At 51.9% G+C, this 11,914-nt stretch overlaps 3 protein-coding genes across 3 annotated transcripts; 2 read left to right on the top strand and 1 right to left on the bottom strand.

Moving 5' to 3' along the window:
* Positions 1-301: 301 nt before the first annotated feature.
* Positions 302-2,167, bottom strand: LMH87_011648 (uncharacterized protein; the record flags this gene model as incomplete). The annotated part of the gene is made up of 3 exons (XM_056200823.1): positions 302-1,566; positions 1,634-2,086; positions 2,149-2,167. 3 exons carry the CDS (start codon positions 2,165-2,167, stop codon positions 302-304), a joined length of 1,737 nt encoding a protein of 578 aa, XP_056052635.1.
* A 1,442-nt stretch (positions 2,168-3,609) lies between these two features.
* On the top strand, positions 3,610-5,317 carry LMH87_011647 (uncharacterized protein; the record flags this gene model as incomplete). The annotated part of the gene is made up of 3 exons (XM_056200822.1): positions 3,610-3,615; positions 3,682-3,700; positions 3,822-5,317. The coding sequence occupies 3 exons, from the start codon at positions 3,610-3,612 to the stop codon at positions 5,315-5,317; spliced, it is 1,521 nt and encodes a 506-aa protein (XP_056052634.1).
* Positions 5,318-6,784: 1,467 nt separating this feature from the next.
* LMH87_011646 (uncharacterized protein) lies at positions 6,785-11,872 on the top strand (the record flags this gene model as incomplete). Its single annotated transcript, XM_056200821.1, has 14 exons — positions 6,785-6,979; positions 7,040-7,574; positions 7,632-7,855; positions 7,918-8,197; positions 8,254-8,487; positions 8,546-8,849; positions 8,913-9,850; positions 9,928-10,036; positions 10,091-10,162; positions 10,209-10,259; positions 10,308-10,372; positions 10,425-11,040; positions 11,096-11,173; positions 11,236-11,872. The coding sequence occupies 14 exons, from the start codon at positions 6,785-6,787 to the stop codon at positions 11,870-11,872; spliced, it is 4,338 nt and encodes a 1,445-aa protein (XP_056052633.1).
* Positions 11,873-11,914: the final 42 nt, after the last annotated feature.

The raw sequence follows: 11,914 nt of genomic DNA, 5'->3' as shown, positions 1-11,914 counted from the left end.
GGTTCTTTGTTTGAACTCTTCTCATCGTTGATGTCTTACCTGCATGATTCAATTTTTTTCTACTGGGAAAGTTCCGGCGTCTTTGTTTCCTTCATGGCCCCCCATTAGCAAACAGCGACTCAGATGGGCGTATATATTCATACTCGTGTTTGTTACTTTATTGTCTTCATATACCGCCACTGTCCCATCTAATACAAAAAACTGTTTTGAAGGAAGCAAAAGGAGCCATGTGATGGTTCCTGAACGGAAATAATATAGGCTTGATATTGATACATGTGATTTAATGTGTAGTATACAAACGCTACGCGACCGTCGCCTTGCTTGGGCTCGACTGTGCCGTGATTTGCTGCAAAATGCGAATGCGCGGCGCCATGCGCGGCCCGGCATACCAGCCGCGCGTGACGCTCCGCACGAAATTACGAATGTTGCGCACCATGAAGCCGCGGCCGAGAACAGGCGGTTGCAGGCTAGCCACCTCCGGGTTTGCCTCGAGATCGTCGTCGTCGCCTCCGGCCGTGGCGCCAGGACGTAGCACCTCGAGGCCATCGTAGCCCTGCACGACGCCGATCGTCCTCCATTGACCGCTGGTGACCTTGCTCGGGTCTTCGGCTAGAACATAGTCGAATTGCGTCCAAAAGTCTGGCTGGGCCATGTCCGCCTCATCCTCGGTCTTGTCAAAAAGTAGCAGCGGCGGAGCGATGCCGGGAGGGAGCGGCGACGGCGGGCCGTGGGCGAGGGGCAGGCCGTGCGGGTTCTGGCCAAAGAGCGACAGACCTGTCATGCAGGTGAGCACATCGGCGTGTACGAACACGGTCTCGCCCGCAGCGGCGGTGGGGGACTGCGTGAGGCGGAAGAGCTGCGCAACGGCGTCGCCGCCCGGGTAGTTGAGCGAGGAGAGGAGGAGCATGCCCACGCTGCCCGCCAGCGCAGCGAGCACGGTCACAGGCAGCACGAGAGCGAAGAGCGCGTTGAGGACGGTCTTGGTGCGGCGCGCAAATATGTAATTGGCGCCCAGGGCGGCGGCGGCCGTGAGCGCGGGCACCACGTAAAAGATGAAGCGCGCCTCCTTGTGCGGCTGCGCCGAGTAGATGGCGACAAAGAGCAGGTTCGGCACGACGAGGTCCGTCGCCGGGCCTGCGGTGGCCGGCTGCCACAGCGCCACGGCCGCGAGCGGCAGGGCGAGCGGGTTCAGCAGCAGCCGCGGCAGCGCGGAGGCGAAGTAGTAGTGCCAGGGCGAGGTGCCCCAGTCGGCCGAGGAGCCGAGCACGGCGTTGTAGTAGAAGCCCGCGAGCTCGGGCCAGAGGGGAACGCGCTGCCAAAAGTACGAGTCGATGGGCACGCTGAGGACGAGCGCGCCGACGGACAGACCCGCGAGCAACGGCACGAGACGCGCAATGTGGGCGCGGCCGCGCACGAGCAGCATCAGACACGTGCTGCCGAGAAGAATGGCCGTTTCGGAGCGGAAAACGGCGGCGGAGAAGACGAGCAGCAAGAGAGCCTGCTTCTGGCGCGCGTACGAAAGCGCCGGCGTCGCTTTTGGTAGGAGAAACGCCGCAGCGAGTGTGGCTACAACAACGCGGATTCTGTTAGCCTAGTCTTGTGAGACGCATTCGAGGCGTGGGCAGGGACGGACTCAGGCCAAAGGAGAGCATGTTGGGCAGCGTCCTGCTCAGGTAAAACATGAGATGGAACTGGCTGACGGTGAGCGCCACCCACCACCGGCCCGTCGCCTTGCCAAACGCCGCGTCAAGCGCCCGGCGGAAGACGAGCAGGCAGGCGGCGTTGAGGCCCCCGAGGACGGCGCGCACGACGAGCTGCGCGAGCGGGAAGCCGAGTAAGGCGACGAGCGGCTGGCTCACGCCCGCGAGGACGACGGCGCCGACAAAGGTGCGCGGGACGGCGCCCGGGAAGGTGAAGTGGTCGTAGGCCGCCGTCAGGGCGGCGCCGGCGCCTTCCCCGACGGGCGTGCCGTAGAGGAGGATGTCGTGCGCGGCCTGCAGGTTGAACGACTCCTCGACCTTGGTGTGCGGCGCGACGAGGAGGTGCGCGAGCGGCACGACGAAGAGGAGCGCGTTGAGCGCCAGGTCTGTTTCCTGTCAGCGATTTGTTTTGTTGATGCCGTTGTGCATTTGTGTCGTGGGTTCATACCCAAGGGGTTTGGTGCCATGACGAGGTTGTGTTGCCCGCGGGAGCGGGGCTTCTCAAGGTCTTTTGCGATGTGATGTATATGGGGCTATGGATTATAATGCGAGGCTTGATTTGGTGGATTAATCACGCGTTGGTGATGGCTGGCGGGTGTAGTATGCTGGCGTTTGAGGGATGAAGCTGGTAGATCTACAGGTGGCGTGAAGCGCCGCAAGGGAAATTAGTCAGTGGAGCAAATTGGCTTCTACGGCGCACCAAACAAATACCTTTGCCAAATTTACTAGAATATTTTCAATGCCAGCTGTTTCGATAATAATTTATATTCGGTGACAAGGCTCTATCTTGAACTGGACTTACCTCCGTAGCGGGCGGCTTGCTTTCTGTGAAGCCTTTCGGTAGGTAGGGCCTACTGGGTGCTCTAGAAGCAAGACTGCCTAGGTAGCTCAAAGCATAGTACGACCTTAGGGATATTGTCTCTGCGTGCCTGAGAGAGAAGTAAACTGATTATTTTATAAATGATTATAATCAACCCAATAAATACAATTTAATGTGTGCGTACACCCATATACACGCGCCTCTTCCCATTTCCTCTACTCACACTAATCATTGACCACATAGGCTCTTCCATCTCCGTATTCTCCCTAAATCTAGCGAAAGACTATACCAACTGCTATGGGATGCGTCGATAAAGTACGTTTATCCTAGTCAGTGATAATGGGCGAATTCATCTTCTAACGGCCTGTAGTGCCACATTTCGGTTCATCTATTAGGTTGATAGCGGTTCTCTGTTGAACAGGTAAGTGATAGAACAGAATGCACAGTTGCCACCAGGGAATAGGCTCGCGCTGCTCGTAATTTAGTACATGCACCTGGACGTGCATGAGGAAACTACGCCAACGTTTTGGTTGTCCGCCCGACCACTTAGAACCACTGAGTAAGCGCTCACTACTTATCGGTGGTGTGGAGTTACGCCTTGCGGCAGCTAAGAGCAGCTCCCCGAGGCCGGCTGCAAACCAGCCACGATAGCACGACACGGCCACGACACAGCTAGAGTTCTTCTTCTGGCCCCCACAGCGGATCTAGACGAAGGAGCGGCCCGCATAACGGCTTCTGCCACCATCCATTGTATCGTGTCAAGACGTGGTAGGTTCTCGGAAGAGAGCCTAGTTCGCCAAGCTTGGGAGTGTCTCAGACAAGAGTTGGACTCACGAGTCAAATCGATCAGGAGGAGTAGATAAAGACTCTCCTCCGGGAGTGGTTAAGTCTCTAGTTTCTCTACTAAGCTAAGAGCCAGAATCTGCATGGATGGCACACCTCTTCCTCAGGACAGCAGGGATATTTATTCAAGGAAGAAGTGTTGTTATCGGCATAAAACACGACCTAAGCCGTTTAAAGAGTAGCTGAAAATTGGGCGTCCAGGTGCATACAGCGTATATACACTTCACTCGACCTGTTCTACACTTTATGCATGTAAGAGCCCACACTGCCTGCTGAGCAGGGATCCTATATTTGGCTATTTGCTGAGCACTATTCTAGGCTCTGGTCAGTCGCGCGGGTACAGCCCCTACTTGCGCGGGGATGTTGCCTAGAGCAGCCTCGACGATAATGTGCTTCCCATAACATGCCTATCAGTCACTAGAGCTGTCATCAACTTACATATTAGTATTACCATCCAGCGTACCCTGCGACTCCCTTCATCACGACGTTGCACGGCATGAGCAATCCGGGCGCGAACGAGACCGCACTAGTTGGTTGGCAAGGCGAAGCCAATATACGGGGGACGTATGAAATTCTCAGAAGCTGCATCGGTACCATTGTGCTACTCTGCTGGTCCAGCGTTTGCCCCAATGTGCCACCGCTCGGTGGCGGCGCCTGGAGCAAGATCCAAGGAAAATTGAGTCTTTTCCTCCTGGCTATTCTTATGCCAGAAGCTGTTCTCTGGGTCGCGGTCGGGCAGCTCCATCGTGCTTGGCTGGACAAAAATGCTTTCAAGGCGCGAAGCTCCAGCGGTTGGGGATTGCGAGAGTGCTTCTTCGTCAACATGGGCGGCTTATTTATCCAGTTTCTTGGGCCTGACTCGTCAGAAGCCAGCACTGCTCACCAACGACCATTTCCAGTGAATTGCACGCAGTTGCGGTACCTAGCAGACAATGGCTTCCTCGAGCTTCCGAGAATCAAGCCAGAGGAAATCGAGATGCGGAACAAGTCCAACGGCCTCGCACGGACAATCACAATCGGCCAGGTACTATGGTTTACAATTAGCACCTTGGCGCGAATCGCACAGGGTCTGCCCATCACGACGCTGGAGCTGACGACGCTCAGTCTGGTGCTCATTATGGTCTTTTCCGCCGCAGCATGGTGGCGCAAACCAATGGACATTTCACATCCGATGATCATCCAAAGCAACGTTTGTTTATCAACCGTACTTGAAAATATGATGGACCCCCCGAATCCCCGGAGTCGGAACTTTGGCGCAACGCCACTCGCTTTTTACGACCGCCAGGAGTGGGTTCTGAGCAAGGCCTGGGCATCCTACACGTGTATCTTGCGCACCTTGTGCTATGGCACACAGTCGCCTACGACGGGGGAAGGCGAAAGTAACAGCGTTTTCCCAAATACATTTCCGTCCATAGAGCTTCTACAGGTGGCGTTGACTCTCGAGGCCTTGGGTGGGCTTCTCACACAGGTCTATAGCTGCGTGCTGCTCTCCGCATGGAATGCATACTTCCCAACGCCCACGGAGAGTCTTCTTTGGCGCGTTTCAACCGTTGTTGGAGTGTCGTATGGCTTTCTGGGTTGTGCAATCGCGGTTCTCGATCGGTACGGGGCGTGTATAAGCCAATGTTACCACAACATCTGGCGGTCGTTACGCAAGGCTGCTAGCGGCGGCACCGACACTGAGCCGCAGATTCCCTTAATTGAGGGGAGCACCACTGGGAGGAAGAAACGAGGCAGCAGGCTAGATTGGCTCAGACGGTTCTCGAATCTTTCGCCAAACCACGATCCAAACTTTGACATGAAGCTGCGTGTCTGGGTACCTGCTACGTTACTGTGTATGATCTACAGTTTCGCTCGAGTCTTTATCATTATTGAAGACTTTATCAGTCTCCGACGGCAGCCGTCTAGTACTTATGAGGTCGTCAACTGGGCCCAGTACTCGATTCTACTGTAAAATTGCGGCAAACACATTCGCCAGAGAGGCGAGGCATCCAACAGATATATTGACTCTTTCAGCCGATATGGGTAGTCAATACCTAAAGATCCTAAGCAAAAAGGGGCCTTCAATATCACAAAGTAGCGGTGGGATTGATACTCAATAAGCCACTAAGCCGAGGAGGAGGAAAGAGAGATTCGCTCAAGTAGTAGAAGCCACTTGCTTAACAGTGTGCTTTTAGACCAACAATCTTAACTATATATTTTCTTTAGACGTTATATACCCTCTGACTCTTACTTCTCTTAGGCGCTTAGAGATGTTGTCGCCACTTATAAGTGACAAGTGTACAGACCTCGGAGCTATAAGCAAAGTAGGCGCTAGGGAGTGTCCGCACACAGGCTGATGGTTGATCTAGTGGCGCGGCGCTTGCTTGCAGCCCGTCAACCAGCGGCAAAGACGTCGGAAAGTCGGCCTGTAGCACATGATTTGTTTAAAAAATCTTCATCGGGCTGAGGCTGAGGGGGATAGTCTTGATTACTCTGCCTTGACACCATCAGAATGACGACATCCCGCTGTGTGAATATCACGATGCTGCGCCGACTGGATAGTTGGTTCGAGATATGTTTCGGTTCACTCGCTGTATTATTTAGCTGCCAAGCGTGGCAAAAGGCTTTTACAGAATTCTGCCACTGTTATCGGGCTCGTGTATTGCTTGCGTGTATGCGCTCGTGGCAAGCTCACAGGCACCTGCGTTGTTGGCTGCCATTCGCAGCTATCGTTCCCACACACGAATCCTTCTCAGGATTGCCTAAGATTCTGGCTTGCCTTGGCCTGGCGTAGCATGGCATGCAGACGACTAGATTTAGAAGCGTTGGCGGAGGCTTAGATACTCCTGGGCTGCTCCAAGCGCTTGGAACTTTTGTCATGACTTTGGAATAATATAGCTGCAGCTGCAGCAATGCCCACTGGCCCGCCAATGAGGCGGGCGTTATGCAAGCCACCACACACCTTACGGGTTCCGTCGACAGCCACTTTATTTACTCCTACCTACGCATGAATGTCTTCTGTTATGGCTGTAAGCCGTACTTGGTTACTGCGAATGAACGTGGTGGGACGCTGCCCCGGTGTTGGTACATTGGGCGCCTACAAAAGACCCCCGCGTCACCCATCCTGCAGGCAGGCCATGTCACTGTTGACTTCCCTTTTTGCCGGCGCGGGGGAAATCTCAACATTAACCAGGTAGTTTAACGATACATTGACAAGGAATAAAGCCAAATTTCTGGCCGCAGGACAAGAGTAGCCAGCCACGTTTGCCTCATCTCTGTCCACCTTTGATCCCATCGCTGAACAGTGAGGAGAGAATTCTATTCGCTCCTGCCTTCATTGATACCCGAGCTCGCACTCCTTTCTCTGCTACCGCGGATCGAATCCCGTACCAGTTCTGTCAAAGCACTCAGACCTCGACTACAGCACCTGTTCGCCGTCATGGGTGCTGCTGGCAATGATGAGACTTTCGGGCCACAGTATGGCTCTTGGTTTGACTTTACTCTTAGATTTGAACAATCTGCTCTAGGTATCCTGCCGACTGGGCTGCTTGTTGCTGCAGCGCCGCTGTTTTTCTATGTTTACAAACGAGGCCCTGCATATGCTAGAGCAGGAACCACCCTGTGGATCAAACTGGTCCGTTTCGCTTTGCAACCACCATCACAACTAGTGGCGATACTGATACTCGCTGCATAGGCTGCAACACTCTTGCTATTTGCCTTGGAGGTTGCTAGCCTTGTTCTTTATCGAAAAACTCCTTCCATCAGGCCCGATATTGCTCTCGCCGCCGCTTCAATGTCCTGCGTCGCTAGCTTCACAATCGTCTTCCTCGTCGTCGTTGAGCACCGTTTCACCTTGCGACCAACCTCGCTCCTTAGTCTCTACATTCTGATGAGCCTCCTTCTAGATGTCGTAAAAAGTAGATCCTACTTTTTGAGGCACTGGATGAGCGCGTTGGGCGGCCTGTCGGCTGCCGCTGCCGCTGCCAAAGCAATCCTTATTGCTGTACAAGAAATCCCAAAGACTGCCCTCTTGATCGACGAGAATCTGCGACACACTACCAGCAAAGAAGCTACTAGTGGCTTTTGGAGTCGGAGCGTCTTTGCCTGGCTGAATTCAATTTTTCTGGTCGGCTTTCGACAAACATTGTGCCTTGAGGACTTGGAGCCTTTGGACCCTCCACTGTCGGCAGGGCCACTACTCAACCGGTTCATTCCCAAATGGGATAAAGGTGCTATAATAGAGCCCGAGCCTCTTCTACTAGATTTTGCTAATTTTCGTCTTCAAGTGAGGAGCAATTCACTCAGGGGCAGTCTCGCCTTTGCTTGCTTCGCCACGTTGTGGTGGCCTTTTTGCGCTGTCATTATCCCTCGGCTGTTATACTCCGGCCTGACTTTTGCGCAGCCATTTCTCCTCCAGCGAATCCTGGACTGCGTGACGACAGAAAATCCTCCAGCATACGAAAGAATCGGTCTCATAGTCGCTTCCGGACTTGTATTCGGCGCCAGAGGAGTATTTATACCCAAACCAGGGATTTTGTTTATTGCATTCGGGACTAATACGACCCCTTATAGCTTGCCAGGGCGGCCTACATGCACGCAAATTATCGCTGTGCCACTGCCGTTCGTGCCGTGCTGGTTGCATCCATGGCAGATAAGCAGCTTCGCCTCACGCGCACCGAGGCCAAAAAGTCAGCAATTGCTACGCTTATGACGGCTGATGTTGAGGGAATTGAAGAAAGTCTTCCAGAGCTCCATGATCTCTGGAGCTATTTCCTTGACATTAATTTTGGGTTGTTTCTGCTCTACAAATTCATTGGGCTAGCAGCTTTGACTGTTTTTGCTCCTTTCGTCTGTAAGTTGTGGCTGATTCCAACATTGATTTAAACCTGACCAAAAGGGCCTCTTTAGTTTCAGCTATCTATGGAATATTGGTTGGCAATTGGTCCGGAAGAGCACTGGCTGCGTGGAACGCCAGCATCGAATCAAGAGTGTCCAAGATGTCAAATATTCTGTCACAGCAAATTCCTATCCGCATGATGGGCCTCGGCCCTGTTGTTTCCAAGTATGCGCAGAATCTACGCAGAATCGAAATGGAATGCTCGCGGCGATACCGTATCTGCACGACAACAACGATGACGGGGGGTAAGTCTCATCAACTTCACTTTTGACCAGACTTCTTAGTATTGACAAATAATTTCAGCACTATCGATAGAAGCGTTTACCCCCGTTATTATTCTGGCTGCGGCTCTTTTTTGGACACGATTTGAGAACGGCTTCACCGCACAGGTGGCATTCCCGACCCTTTCCCTCATCACAATTGTACAAATGCCACTATTCTACTTGATAGATACTTGGGCTAGTATTCCGAGACTCTGGGTATGTATGAAACGCATTCAGGAGTATTTGCAGCTTCCCGAGTGGTCAGACAAACGTCAACACTACAATGGAGAGGCTCTCCCATCTGTAGAACACTGCTGGATCGATTCGAATCAGAGAAACAACAAGTGCGGCTCGGATGAGACCAAAGCAACCAAAGTTCGGCAAACAAGTGTTGACATGGCTGGCAGAGAGACTGTTGAAGAAGCTGTTATTGAGCTGAAAGATGCATGGATTGGCCCAGCCGGTCATCCTCAGGCAATTTTACAGGGCATCAACCTGCGTATTTTACGTTCAAAGGTAATTGCGCTCATTGGCCCAATAAGTTGTGGAAAATCAACATTTCTCCAAAATTTAATCGGGGAGGGTACGATTTCGCACGGCGCTGTCATAGTTGCCAAGTCAAAATGGGCGTTTTGCGACCAGAGCCCTTACCTGGTCAATGCTACCATCAGAGAAAACGTTATCGGGCCGAATGCTTACGATCAAAAATGGTATCAAGCTGTCGTGGAGGCATGCCAGCTTTTGGACGACTTCGGTCAGCTTGCCGCCGGCGATGAGACAGTGGTTGGCAGTGATGGAATGAATTTGAGTGTTGGCCAACGCCACAGGGTTGCGCTGGCCCGAGCCGCTTACACCCAAGCAGACATCATGGTAGTCGATGATATTTTTGGTTCTCAGGATCAAGTTACAGCACGCGCTATGATCAAAAAACTGCTTGGGCCAGACGGTTTACTCAGGCAACTGAAAACCACCGTCGTTTTTGCGTCGCACTTGGGAATTGCTGTGGATGTGGCGGACGAGCTGCTACAAATTGACCACACGTCAATTCTTCACCACAAAGAACTTGATGATAGCGCTATGAAGGTGCGATTAGTCGAATCGATGGGGCTGACGAAGCAAGTTTCGGAGGAATTCAAAACCACGGAAAGTGCGTCGGCCAGCCGCCAAGAGAGCAAGCAAGAAGCTCGTGCTGAGGCCAAGTCTGAAGTTGAAGCTACGGAAGACTTGTCACGAGCCAGAGGAGAATTTAGTCTATATCGATTCTATTTTGGATCTTTTGCAAAGCTGCGATTTCTCTTATGGATTGCTTCCATGCTTGTAGTCGTGTTTTGCGACAATTTCCCCAGTACGTACGCCATTGCCCATTTAGCTTTGCAACTTTACCTTTTCAGCAGCGCTAATGTTTAAAATACATACAAATAGACGGTTATGTTCGAATATGGGTAGATCACGGCTCGAAGAACAATTTGTATCTCATCGGCTTTGCTTTGATCGCCTTTACGCGAGTCGCAACGGGACTTTGGAGTCAGAGGTAAGTAAATGTATCATCTTTGGGGTGGAAAACAACACTAACAGTAGCACATAGGCTTTTTTATCTCCGTATTCTCCCCGAATCTGGCGAAAGACTACACCAGTTGCTGTTGGATGCATCGATGAAGTACGTTTCTCCCAGTCAGGGTAATTCCTCTTCTAACGGTTTACAGCGCCACGTTTCAGTTTCTCTGTACCGTTGATAGTGGTTCTCTATTGAACCGGTAAGTGAATAGACCTGCGTCCACAGTTGCATACTGACGTGGTCTTAGATTCAGTCAAGACATGAGCTTGGTTGTCCAGATACTGCCAATCGCCATGTATAGATTCGTCTTTAGTCTGTTTTGCCGAACTGTTTGACATGACTGTATTCTGACTTACTATCACAGTGCTGTACTCTTCCGTCATAAGCGTGGGTTTTGTGATGTCTGGTTCATCGTATGCCACCATTGCCCTCCCAATCATTGTTGCTGCTGTGTATTTCGTTCAAAATTTTTACCTACGCACTTCTCGACAACTTCGGCACCTCGATCTAGAGTCCAAAGCGCCTTTATTTATACGCTTCAAAGAGACCGCCAACGGCATCCAGCATATCAGAGCCTTTGGATGGCTATCGAGCCAGCTCGAGAAAAACCTTGCCTTGCTGGATGCTTCTCAAAGAGCATATTATCACATGTTATGCGTTCAGCGGTGGCTGAATCTAGTATTGGACTTGATGGTTACCGCTGTTGGTGTTTTTATTGTCAGCGTTGCGCTTTATGTCAGAAGCTCAAGCTCTCCAGCAGCCACGGGACTCGCTTATTTGACGCTTATTGACTTTGGCGGAACTCTAACAATCGCTGTGAAGAGATGGACAGAGATGGAGATTGCTCTAGGCTCAATCGCCAGATCGAAGTCCTTTGTGGAAGTTACACCGCATGAAAAGGACCAACTGGACTTCAGTGTGCCCAAAGATTGGCCAAAGCACGGGAGGATCGAGTTCAGAAACGTGACAGCAGGTTACAAGTCAGCAAAACACAAAGTTGCGACGTTATATGCAAGATTGCTAATGTTTTGATAGCACTGATTCGGTTCTCACAGATGTGTCGTTTACAGCGTTGAGCGGTGACAAGGTGACCATCAGTGGTCGATCCGGCAGGTAAGGAGCCACTTATTCGTAGACGATGTGCCTTGCAGCAGCTGACATATCTGGGCTCGCAGTGGAAAAAGTTCTCTGTTTGTAACACTGCTAAATTTCCTGGAATATTCTGGGTCTATTTACATCGATGGCATCAACATCAGTCAAGTCTCGCGCCAAGCACTGCGGGAGCGAATCACGACAATCACGCAGACTCCGGTGATCCTTGACGGCTCCATTCGACACAACCTAATTCCATTTATCGGTACAAACCTTCTCGAATCAATCATAGAGTCTACGCTCAGGCAGCTGGGGCTATGGGACGTCATTCAGTCAAAGGGTGGGCTGGACAGGGACAGTCAAGACGCTGGGTTATCCGTAGCCCAACAACAGCTACTATGTATTGCACGAGCACTGTTGCATCATGTTCAAACAGGGAGCAAAATTGTGCTTCTGGACGAAGCCACGGCGTCGTTGAGTATGGCATCAACTCTTGAGGTGCAGCGCGTTCTCGTGGACGCATTTCAAGGGTGCACCGTGCTGAGCATTGCGCACTGGGATTCGCCGATCCAAAAACCAGACCTCAAGCTCGAAATTGTCAACGGCAAGCTAGTTTCTGCATTAAGAGCCGATGTGGAATCTGATGATGAAAGAGAAGCAGAGAGAAGGATTGACTGCCGCAGGCTCAAGGAGGATGCTGAGCGAGGAGATTCCGGTTAGGTTCTACAAGTATTTATGAGAGTCTCTAGGACTCATGGAGTG

Source organism: Akanthomyces muscarius, chromosome 4 (assembly GCF_028009165.1).
Source record: "Akanthomyces muscarius strain Ve6 chromosome 4, whole genome shotgun sequence".
Taxonomy (NCBI): Eukaryota; Fungi; Ascomycota; class Sordariomycetes; order Hypocreales; family Cordycipitaceae; genus Akanthomyces; species Akanthomyces muscarius.
This window is presented reverse-complemented; position numbering and strand designations above follow the sequence as displayed.